Source organism: Cuculus canorus, chromosome 3 (genome assembly GCF_017976375.1).
Source record: "Cuculus canorus isolate bCucCan1 chromosome 3, bCucCan1.pri, whole genome shotgun sequence".
Lineage (NCBI taxonomy): Eukaryota > Metazoa > Chordata > Aves > Cuculiformes > Cuculidae > Cuculus > Cuculus canorus.
The window spans coordinates 11,645,101-11,657,626 of record NC_071403.1 but is presented as its reverse complement, the minus strand read 5'-3'; the positions used below and the strand labels follow the sequence as shown (position 1 = coordinate 11,657,626).

The window sequence follows — 12,526 nt, the reverse complement described above, 5'->3', positions numbered from 1 at the left end:
CAAGGGAAGAGCAGCATTCAGATGTCAGAATCATGATCAAAGCCCAGCTCATGAGTCAGTGCTGCGGTTGATGCTGCTTAATGGCTTAATTAATGACCTGGAAGACGGGACAGAAGACTCTCCACAAAACTGAGATGACACCTAACTAAGGGCTGCGGTCAGCATCCTGAAGAGTGTGATCTGCCATTCAGAGGGACCTCAGAAGGCTGATAAAACAGGCTGACCTTCATGAAGGTCAAAGGCAAAGACCAAATCCTGCACTTTGAGATGGAGTAACCGCACGCACCAGGACAGGTTCAGGGACTGGTTGTCTGGAAAGCAGCTTAACATAAAAGGACATGGGAGTCCTGGTGGACAGGTTGACTGTGAATCAGCATCATGCCCATGCCAAGAAGACCAACTGCACACTAGGTGTCAGAACCGGAGCAACCAGCAGGCCAAGGGAAATGACTCTTCCTTTCTATCCAGCACTTGTGAGGGATCATCTAGAGAACACTATCCAGTTTTGGGCTTCCCAGTCCAAGGGCAACCTGCACACAGTGGGACAAGTCCAGCAGAGGACCACAGAAATGGTTTTCCTCTGAAATGAAAGGGTAAACTTGAGACACGTGGTATCCAAACATTCATAATGAGTCACTGCCTCAAAGGAATACAAGTATTCTCAAACATAAAATGACAGGCTAAGGTTAGATAGCAAGAAAATAAATGCCATCAGCTGCCATCTATCCTATTCAACATAGTCGCGATTTATCCTTAAAATCTCAAATATTTCACTAATGCTACATGAAAAAAAAAAAAAAAAAAGAGATCTTTAGGGTGAACAGGAAATATATACATATATTAATCAGCAAAAGCCTTCAATATGTCAAATTCTCACCTTGGTCCCTGAAGCTTTGATTTTTTCTACATACTCCCAGACAGTGTGAGGAGATATTCTGCCACCTACTTGAATACTATCAGGTAAATCCTATGAGAAAGGACAACAGATATCTCAATCCAATGTAAAAGTTGGAATAAATCCTTCACCCAGTATTTATTTCACATACTGAAGACATACTTAATTCTTATAATTCTTAAATTATATTTTTTAGAATATCAATAGAAGTTACAACAGTAGAAACAAATTAATTTACATTTTAATTCTGGATATTTAAATTAGGATTTTCAGTGCAAAGTTAATGATCACTGACATTAGTTAGCATTCAAAACTGTTCATCTATACCTTCCCCTATTTATTTCGGCAATATCAACTGCAAACATAACTGTACTATGCTCTGAAAACACCCAGTTTTTCTTTGGGATCAAACTGCTATAAGACCCCCACAGCTACGAAGGAATATAATAAACTTTCAGAATCTTAATAGTAAGGGAAAAACATAACCTATACACAAATGCATACACAGACAGAAACTTGTTCTTGGGTATTAGTGAGTTCATTAATCACAAGTAATAAAAATAGACTTTCAGAATCATTTAGAAAGAAGAAATAGTCTTTTGAAATAAAGCAGAAGAGTATCAAAAAGCATATCATATTCATAAGACATTCCTTTAATATTAGGGGGTACTGCATGCCTTGTACTTCACTGAAGTTTTACAGCAAAGTAAAGATAATTATAATCAGTTGCATCTTTGCTCTGCCTCTCAGATACCAGACAGAACACTACATAGCTTGTTGGGCTTTTTTAGGGACAATTTAGTCTTAATGAACATTTGGGAGCAATATTACCACAAGACAGGCAAAAGAGAAACCCTGTTACAAAGGTTTCTGTTGTAGAAGACAGGAAGACTTCTTGCACTGTCAACAGAAAACACCAGTAGACATTCCTCTTCCAAAAATTTGTACTGACTTGTTTAACGCTTTGAGTTGAAAATGGCTATAATTTTCTCACCTCTAATTCAGAAAATGGATGCCACTAAGGGTAGTTATTTCAGTAGCAAATTTTGTCCTAGCTTTCCCTGCTACTTTATAGTACAGAAGATGCTCCATAAAAAACAAAAAATAGTTCAACTTCTATAAAGCCAGCTCTGCTGCTCATCCTGAAGAAACATCTTACCGTGAGGTAAGAGCAAAACATCTTAAAGTATGTGACAGAACTTGAATTCTGATGAACAATGGGTCTATGTGGAATGAACTGAAAAATACTTTACTTACAAATACGTACCCTAACCTACGCCCTCCCACAAATACTTTACTCAATATCATGCTTCACTGCCTTTCATCATTATACTATTATCAGCCTATAAGGTAACCAAGTCACTAAAGTTAATAAATTATTTGTTCATTCTTTGCAGTAAATATAAATACCTCCGTTAAGTACTCAAAAGAGCCAGAAACTGGGTAAGCCTTAATAACAAATTTTGCTACTGAAGGCATATTGATAAAACCCTTCCAGATGAAATTCAGGCGTGCCAGAAACAGACTTTCACATTCCACAGTACCAGGTGTTTCTGACCTAAAGAGAGAAAAAAAAAAAAAACAAACAAACCACTTTGTTTAGAACATGATGTATCAGGAAAGATCATGCAGACCAATCCTTTTTTTGTAAAAGAATTACATATGATTGAAGATTTTCCTTTTCAGTTAAGGATACTTGAAGGTCAATGTGAAGAGACAGGCAGATAACCATGTTTCTCACCTTCCAGTGGAGTAGATAAGTAACGTGCAAGACTGTCAGATAAGCAGCCCACTACTTCACTGCTATATCTTTTGAGCATGGATAAGTTACGTAGTCCAAGAGTTATTAAATGCTACCGAAGGGGACACAAACACATATAGGTACTGCAGACTCAGTAAGATCTTCCCTTCCCCTGCCACAGGAAGAAGAGGAAAAGGCAACACACACTCTCTGCTGGCCCATCTACACCCTGCTTTCCTAGCTCCTGTGGTTTGTTGCAACACTGGTAGGTGTTGGCCCACCACCTGAACACCCGTGTGTCCCACTTCCCTTCCCTTGACCCACAAGCTGGCTCCTCATATCTTCTCAATCACGCATCCCTTCCACAGCTTCTGTGAGCACCTCCTCCCAATTCCAGTATCATCACCTATACATAAGAGTGTTTTTCCTCCCTTCAAAAAAAGCCTCAGTTTTGTCAATAAAGTAGCTGCAAAGAATAAACAGAAAGACTTCATTTCACAGGAGAATGTTTCTCAACCTGAGGGCTTCCTCATGGAAAAGGTTATAGCCACATTTCAACATTTCTCAACATGTTGCTATCAAACTTTTCTAGGCATGCTATTCGCAGTTTTAGCCAGTCGCCCAGTAGTACCAGATGTTGTGCTGTTAAATTAACACAGTAACCTATGTTTTTGTCTAAATTAGAAATTACTATCTTGTTTTTTGAACAGCTAATGATTCAAAGGCCACTGTCCTTGGTAAAGGATCTCATTGTCCTGATAAAGGCAGAATTTCACAATTTCACAGCACAAACTCTGATCAGTTCTAAATAACTGGGAGTCAATGTTTTTCTAGTAACCACTCCCTAAAACCAGAACAAAATAGCCTCAAATTTCAGTGGGTAGCAGATTAATGTGGAAGAAAATGCAGAGAGCTGACAGCAAATGTGGCAAAACATCAAACAAGCTGCTGTTAACTGCCATTTCTATAAAAGTGTTGCTTTGAGATTTGAAACTAACCTGGATTTATCAGTGTAAACACTGTGTAAAGCAATCTCATATTCTCTAGCTTTACACATATAAACAAACACACGCATACTCATTCAATCGCAGCACTGTACATACTATATACCTTAATAGCAAGATATAAGAAGAAATCTATATCCTGACTTCTAAAATATGAACTCACACGCGCTTTTACACCCTGCTGCACTAGAAAACCTAAGATTGTTTACTTTTCCCCAAAGGAAAATGTGGCAATTAGAAGTTCTAATCACAATGCATTGTTATTTATACGAATGCATAGTATCATTTACTCCATCAGAAACCCCCTTTCCTAAGAGGTGTACAACTTCAAGTAAACAAATCAATTAATGAAATGCAATTAAAAAAATATTAGCTTTAGTTATAATAGCTTAAAAAGATATTATTAATCTTTTTAACTGTTTCTACAATTTAGATTACTTTGGGAGAGGTGTGAGTGATGATTTTGATGGGTCTTGTTTATCATTTTCCAGTAATTCTGAAGCTAAAATACTTGATGTCGAAGAAAGTGCATCTGCAATGCTCTCTGCTTCGTTGTCTGACTGCTTCCGTGCAACTCCAACAGACACTTTCACTTTTTTCGCAGAAAGATCATCAGTAGGTGGTGCCATTCGGCCTGCAGGGAATTAATAGCAATGTTTTTTTATATTTTATTAAACAAATGAAAGATACTTCCTCTGAAGACATGGAAGATGTCAAAAGTACTACATCTTGCCATTGGAGGGATAGAATAAATAAATGATATATTTTATACTTATTTATACAATGTATAATTTATTATACATAAAAACAGTCACTAACAGCATAGGACAAAGAAATGAGGAATCAACAGTAGCACAGACAATCATTAAATGCATTTCTTTATCTGCAATCTTCTTTAATTAGAAAACAACTTTATGCCAACAGCATCTATGCCTATGCCAACAGCCTCCCATTTTAATAGCCTCTTTTTTCAATTATAAAACAAAATAGTGCTTTCACATCTCTGTCAGCAAACTAGGAAAAAAACCCCACTTATTCACACTTTTGAGGTATACTGAGATTTATGACTAAAAATCATTACACAAGCACAATGAATTTATTTTGATGTGCTGTTCAAAATTACCTATGCAGATTTTGCAGTTAAGATCGAAGAGATGATTTTTATGTTGACTTGTGGTGTCTGGAGATGCAGATTCATTTATTTCTTTATTTTTCTCAGCCTCCTCTGACTTCTCAAACTTCATATTAGGTTCCTAAGAAAAGTCAAAGGTATTTCAGTCAGCATTTTTAACTTTGATAATGTTCCAAATATTGCTATTCATATTGTTGAAATATTTTACAGTATTTTCTTTCCTTCAGACAAAACTCTCGCTTCACCTGTATAGCTGAAAAGTCTACCACAAAATCTACAAATGCATTAAGAGAATGAAATGGTAGTCCTAAATATCTTTACAATATTTTCCACTGTTACCAGAATTTCACATACAGTGAAGCACACCATCAGGCTCAGAAGTGAAAAACAGTGAGGATAAAATAAAAATTAAACCCAAAACAGATCAAATGTATAATTACAGACTGAAAAACAAAATAATAAACAAAGCACTTTACAAGCATATTATCTATGAACTAAATATGTTGCATTGCCATATTTTCTCTTCTACCTGAATTTCCATGGCCTCCTCTTGTTCTTTCATTGGTGTTTCACTTTCAATTTCTATTTCTCCTTTGTGAGTAATTTTTGTGATGGGTCTTCTTTCAACTTCCCTCTGTTCCTTCTCAATCATTTCAATCGTCTGTAAAAACAGGAAGTTATGTATATTTATTTCCATAAAATAAAATTTGGGAATCCACAAATATAACAACAGAAAATAGGATTGTGATTGGGAAACTCTCTGGGAAAAAAAAAAAAGAATAGATTTTTATTTTGCAAGTGTCAGGCAGTTTCATAAAGCAAATATGCAAACAGCCAGCCTAACTTCAACTATGGTGCAGTATTTGTCAGGCATGTATTTAAACAAGTTATAAAGCAGACCTTCATCGCTTTCATTACCTGTCATTTAAAGACAGATGATTCTGTTTTTCCAAAAGCTAAAGAAAAAAAACGCATCAACTCTTTCCCCATAATAATAAGGACAATGTAGGACAAATACATCCAGGTATGTACAATTTTTCAAGAGCTTGCTTTTGATTACATAAACCTAACATTCTACCTCAAAAAATGCTTAAATCTATTCTCCAAGTAATGGATATGCTAATTCTGAGCAGCACTGCTGAGTTGCTGTGTTGTAAAAAATAAATCTTAAACCATTATTTCTAAAATTTAAAGCATATTTCTACTTCTTAAATCAGAAAGAGTTCGTGTTAGCTGTCCCAAATATTTTAAGCCTGGTTTTGTAAGGCAACAAGGATTCTACGATTGCTTCTATCTGCCAAATACCTAAAGTGGCTTTTGAAGATGTTGGAAAAACTTTAAAAAAAAACAACAAAAAAAAAAAAAACAGTGAGCAGACATCTCAGAGCCTTGTTTAAGTATTAAATTGAAAATGACAGTCAAATGAGATGTTGCTATTTCTTTTGCATGTTGAAATGGAATACAACTTCTGGAAGTACTGCAGTATTTCCCTGAAATATTTAGGACCCTCCAGTAGTTTTTGAGCGGCATATGCTTGTTTTGAAGCTGTTCCTCAGAGCAGTTGAATATGGTTTTGTTTGGTCTGCTTTAAGTTTTTTACTAATGTTTATAATACTGAAATAAATGTCATGAAGATGTAACACAAAATATGCTCTTCAGACAGCTACAGAAGGCTTTTCATGCCTTTCTAGACTCTCAAACCAACTTTGAGATAATACATTGATTCAACAACTGATTTTGCATAGGAACTAGCAAAATGTTGTCATGGTTCATAAACAAATCTAGCTGCAATACACAAAGGAAAAAAACCCCAAGGAATAATTAATGTTGCAATGCAAACTGCAGTCTCTGAAACAGCATTCATTCTGAGCACAAAGAATTCAAGAGGATTTACATCTATTCTACATTACAAAACATACTCATTAATTTTTTATCACATCATCCAATATAATCCACAATTCCTAGTACCATGAAACACAAAATGCATACCAGTTAACACTACCCAAATTTGGTGCCCTCCAATTCTATTTAGTGGCACATAAATAATCCAGATTTTGTAAACTAGGAAATTTGATGCTGTAAGTTAGACATTTCCAAGAAGCTGCTGTTAACTATCATTGGACTAACTGCCAAATAAACAGGGGAATATCTAAGAAAAAAGCATTGTCTGTAGAAATAATACAGCTTTCTTTATTCCTGCTTCTCCTTCAAAACAGTCAACACAGCTATAAATATATCGTGACTTTCTGTTTCAAGAAAAGTAAGCTCAAACTAAACTAATAAGATTCTTACACTTTGTTGTGGGTTTTTGCCTTAATTTTTTGGGGAGTTTTCTGGTTTGTTTGCTTGGTGTTTTTTTTTTTCCCTTTAGATTGCTTTTCAGACTGACAGATCAAGTTTTCAGCTGCGGGTGTACTTCTTGGTGGGTAAATTGTCATGTGCCATCCGTATGCAAGTTATAAACACAAGTTCTGTTTGGTTTGTCCAAAGACATCTCTCTCCCTTTTTAAGAAACTTCTGTCTATAAAGCTCCAGCTAGAGTTTTACAATCTTGCTGGAAATAAGGACAAAGAAGCCTTCACTCTTGAAACAAAAGAAAGAGCAAGCAGCAACAAAGCTGCACAGCAAAGGAAAACGCATGTTTTCCACCTTTCAGTAATTTGCTACACTTCTTTCGCTTCTGTTCCTTTGGGTTTTGAATACTAAATAAATTATAGACCTCCTCCTAAGTAGTCAGAGTTGCTTTGTGCACAATGCCTTCTGTTCTTGCTACATACACTTAACCTGAAAACAGAAGTTAAATATGCTTAGGCAGTCAACTAAACAACATCAGCTGACGAATCTCACATGTCTGTTTTCTCTCTGTCTCCAAGCAGCCAGTTCTTTGGAAGCCAGTTCTTCTGGGCTCATTTTTATTAGATGGTCTGGAGTAACCTCTCCTTTCAGTACTTTCTTAAATAATATCTAGAAGAAAGAGGAAAAGTTCACTGCTTGCAAGACAAAAAACAGCTCACAGGAGGAAATAAAGCAAAGAAGTAACACAGAACATACTTGATGTAGTTATATGGATCATGTTTTTGTAATTATCTCGCAACGTAGGAAGTGGTACTAGAATTTATAAAGATTAAAGGCTTAATTCCAGAGTTCCCTTTATCTTATCTACATATACCTTTAACGATCAAATGTATAATTAACTGTTGCTCCAAAGGAAAAAGTACATTTATGCACACTGCAGCATTAACTCAGATTTCTTTTTTTGTATAGGTGAAAATGCCCTGTCTTACACAGTAGAAAGAAGCTAGCATTAAAGAGAATGTCTAAGCTGATTAACGGAGTAAAATTAATTCCTAGCGTAAAGAAAAGAACCAAACCACATAGCTTAGCAGTATGGCAAAGAGAAGCCAGTGACTGAAGTTAGCCTGTTCAAAAAACTTACAGTTGGCTAATTGTAATACCGATACATTATACACAAACCAACTTGATCAGAATAACTAATAAGAGGACAAGAGTGGGAAGCTGACGAGGCATGATTTTGAATAATAGGCCCACAGAAGAATGAAGGTCAAGCTTGAGAAATCTGGGTATGAAAGAGACAACGAGACAAGCTACTGGACAAAGGAACAAAAATAAATGCAGTAAGCTGAAAAGAGTTATAGAGTTCAGGGACACCCAAACAACACACCACCGGCAAAGACAAACAAACTGGGTAAGCTATATCCACTACACTTTGAAACTCCGCTATAGAAAGTACGCTGGGAGCAAAAAGTTTAAGAAATAATGATAGGGAACAAGATAAAAAAAAACAAAACACAGAGAACATCAAATGCGCAAGAGGACAAACATCAAAGAGATGAGAAAACCTTAGGAAAAAAAAAATAAACACGACAAACCGTGGAAGAATTGATTGATAAAGGACTGATTGATAACGTATCTACATAGAAGACTGTTCCTTTAATCTACAGCAAATAAAGGATTTCTGCAAAGCCCAACAGACAGATAATACATACATTATTTTTAGGATCTTTTAGATTGAACATTAAACTTCTGTATTTGTTCTTATACTTTGAGTCAGTGTCCCGAAAAAAAGAGAACAGTTCTTTTTCAATCCTTGTGGCAACTTTTGCTGCTCTCTCCTCAGGAATCTTTAAACTGGAGTCTGTCAATCTATGAGAGAACACAAGCGGGAAAATTAGCAAACATACTTCCAAATAATTAATATCCTTTTTTCTGCCTTCCAAAAGAAAATAATTACAAACACAAATAAATCATGAAATAACATACCTTTTCATCAGAATTTCCTTAAGAGACTGCTTGACACTTTGTCTTATCTGATCAGCAGAAGGTTTGGAAGCTGGCACAGCTGGCAGGTGTGTTGCACTAACAGATCCCTTCTCATTTTTCTTTTTCTTAATTTCTTGTTTCTCATGAACACCTATCAAATCACACAGAGTTAAAAACTGCAAGTTATTCAAGACACTGCTATTAATTTTTACTGTTGCTGGATGTCATGAAGTTTTTTTTTTAAACTGCAAGGAATCGCCCTTCAAGGAGAAGGAATGAACTCAAAGGGTGGATGGAGATTTTGTTTACTTGTTTGTTTGGATTTTGTAGTAAATAGATAAATCCAGAAAAACCTTCCTTAGCATAAACAAATAGAACTTCTACCCTTTGACTTAAGGTATTTTCTTCTACATTGAACCAAGATGACCAGTGCTTAATAGCTGGATCTTCAGTAAGATTTTGACTCTGAGTTTCTGTAACAGCACAGATTAATTTTTCAATGAGTATACTGAGAAATCATACACTTACTATAAGTATATTACACTTTACTTTAAATAGCATTTTTCATTAAATTTGCATTTCTCTATCTGCTAGCCAACAAAATAATTTCAAGGACAAGAACCTCAGCTTCTGACTTGGGTAACAGACTCCCTTAAGCAAGGCGATTAAAAGGTTTGTATCATAAATTCTATAAATAATGGAAATTTCTCATCAAATTAAAACACAAACTCCTTCAAACTTTTAATTTTCAGAGTGTCAACTGAAAGCTCATTGTAATTAGCAAGATTAGCAATAAACAATGAAACCATAAGCATAATTCAAAGCAGTTAATCTCTTAAGACAAATCTGCTCCTTAATAATGTTATGCTAATTGTCCTAAATGAGACTGCCAAGCCTCCCTTCTGTTTAGAAATGATTTTTGTATTAACTTCTATTCTGAAATTGTCACTGTAAAAATTGTCATCTCCTAGATCCATTAATATATTTTGGAACAATTCAATTATCTCAAGGATGCCAGAAAACTCATTTCACTCAGTGTAATTTGCAGTTAGAAAGGATGTCAATTATTTTGTGACTCAGAATTTCAAAGCTGAACAACAAGGTATTTGAAAATTAAGAGATATCATTCAGTACAAAATACGTTTAGATTTACGTTTAACTCTGACATTTTCAATTGTTTTCTTCCATCAAAAAGAATTTCTAGAATGTATCAGCATTGGCAGAAGACCAGAAGAGTAGATTCATCTTTTCTGAGACAAGAACTGAAAATTTTGGAGTTAAAGATGTCTCACACAAAACCTCACTACCTTTGCTGCAGAGATTTCAGTCCCAAATGACAACAACTGCACATTACCATGACCTCAAAAGAATAATGGCTCCTGGAAGGGAGCAAATGGAGGTTGCTGGGAGCAGAAATACATCCCTTCAACCTTCTGAATAAAATTTTGATGGAAATCTGATAGCCTGGTGTGCAACATAATGTTCCCCTTTGAAATCAGTTGAAACAATTTTTTGTCAATTTGTGCACAAGACATCACTAAGTCAAATTTACAGATGAATGAAAACAATTTGAGATAAATTACTTCACAGTATCTTATGGAAGAGTATTTCAAAATTTTCTGCAATGTGAAATAAAGTTTAGTACTGAGATGTCTGCGTAATTTTTCTTCCATTCTGGATTATGTAAACATCCTCTACTATTCAAACAGGAAACATTCACACATTTACCTGCTAAATAAAATTTAAAAAGAAACGAGAAATAAAGATCATGAACACCATAGGAACAAACAGCTCTTTATATCACTATCACTTGTACTGTGAAATGTGGTTTGAAAAACTGCTACTATAACAAAAGTAATCATCTTTCTCTGTACATATATGTGAATAACAGCACAGAGTACTTCAAACTTAAATACCTGATTTTGAGGACCTTTCAACCACACCAAGGGATTCTTTACTAATTTTTTCATTTTTATCTTCAGGGGACCGCCGCGGAATTACAGCAGTTTGGGAACCTTTTCGAGGAAGAACATGTTGCCCTTTTTTAGTATCTGAATCTCTGGACTCAGATAAGTTCTTCCCATCACCAGATTCCTGAAATAAACATTTCCACATGTTAGCACACTACTGAATGCTACAGTGAACCACTACGTAATTACCACACATTCTCCTCACGGTTTTTTTTTTCAGTATATCCTATAAGGAATTTCCTGAGTGTATGCACCATCATATAATATATTCTAAAAAGCTATTGAACAATATCACAAATTACTGCCAAGTATTGCTTAAGAATCCTTTTGAAATATTGCCTAAAGATATATCACACACAATTAGCAATTAAGCTCTGTGTTGAAAACCACTATGCTTTCAGCTATTTTAAAAAGGCCAGAGATACCAATTGAACATCCCTTAACCAGTTTTAGACACATATCCGATAGGAAGTCACTTAGGCTTAGAAAGCACACGTAAACCAAAATTAAACAGAATAGCTTACATGTTAGAAGTACAATACAACTACTCAGAAATAAACCAAAAAGGATTACTGATGATTAAGTTATGATGAATATGATGCTATATACCACAAGACTCCACAGAATCATAACTTAACCATCTCACTCCTCTTGTAAATTATGCTTTGGCTAGTAAAATGAGACACAAAGAAATCAAAAAGGCCCAAATTAAAAAATGTTAGACATATTCTTCTATATACAATCTGAAGTTAAACCAATCAAACCTAAAATACTGGTGTCATAAAATACTGGTTGTTTTACAGTTATTTAAAAGATCTGCGATTTCTATCATACAGCAAATTGACAGATGTCCTGAAAAGTGTTAAAGATCTGAAAGAAAAATGGATGCAATTCTTCACTATTTCTATATGTAAAGGCACATAAACGCACGTATCCAATGTGCACATAACCCTGCTCAGGAGGAGGCTGGCAACATGACCTCAAAAAAGTCAAGACAGATTGCAAATGAAATAACTCTGAAAATAATAATGCTAATGTTTTAAATTAGACTTACAATCTAATTCAGATTTGAAATGGCAGGGGGATAAGAGAAAACTATCCCCAATGTATAGCAGAACTTTAAGCATTAAGACTCACTCGTCTGAAGATTTTTACTTTGTGCTTCCCCGCGTCCTCTGTTTGCTTTGTTTTTTCAGTTGTTGCATTTAGATTACAAGCTGTTTGCTTCGAGATCCCCGATTTTTCACACTCAATTGCTTTTTCTTCTTTATGTATCTCAAGTTTCACTTGAGGATCTTGTACATTTTGATCAAAATACTCCATTTTTTTATCTTCTTCAGCACAGCACTTCACACACACATATTCTTTATCTTCTTCACCCATCTGTTGTGCTTGAGACAGACTCAGTCCAACACAATCACCATGAAACCAATCATCACATCTACCACAGCCCACCATAAACCTGAAAAAAACATAAAGGACAAAAGTCAGTGCTAAGACTAT

General features: G+C 35.2%; 1 protein-coding gene across 7 annotated transcripts in view; it reads right to left on the bottom strand.

The window, feature by feature from the left end:
* PHF3 (PHD finger protein 3) overlaps positions 1 to 12,526 on the bottom strand; it is a 50,577-nt gene that overhangs the window by 4,803 nt on the left and 33,248 nt on the right. For all 7 annotated transcript variants that reach the window (XM_054063986.1, XM_054063980.1, XM_054063983.1 and 4 more), the window contains 10 exons: positions 12,161 to 12,485; positions 10,970 to 11,147; positions 9,054 to 9,204; positions 8,780 to 8,936; positions 7,620 to 7,736; positions 5,302 to 5,433; positions 4,764 to 4,893; positions 4,079 to 4,274; positions 2,306 to 2,453; positions 878 to 967 (listed from right to left, as the gene is read on the bottom strand). In XM_054063986.1, the coding sequence (XP_053919961.1) occupies positions 878 to 967; positions 2,306 to 2,453; positions 4,079 to 4,274; positions 4,764 to 4,893; positions 5,302 to 5,433; positions 7,620 to 7,736; positions 8,780 to 8,936; positions 9,054 to 9,204; positions 10,970 to 11,147; positions 12,161 to 12,485 (1,624 nt within the window). The remainder of the gene's footprint in view (positions 1 to 877; positions 968 to 2,305; positions 2,454 to 4,078; positions 4,275 to 4,763; positions 4,894 to 5,301; positions 5,434 to 7,619; positions 7,737 to 8,779; positions 8,937 to 9,053; positions 9,205 to 10,969; positions 11,148 to 12,160; positions 12,486 to 12,526) is intronic.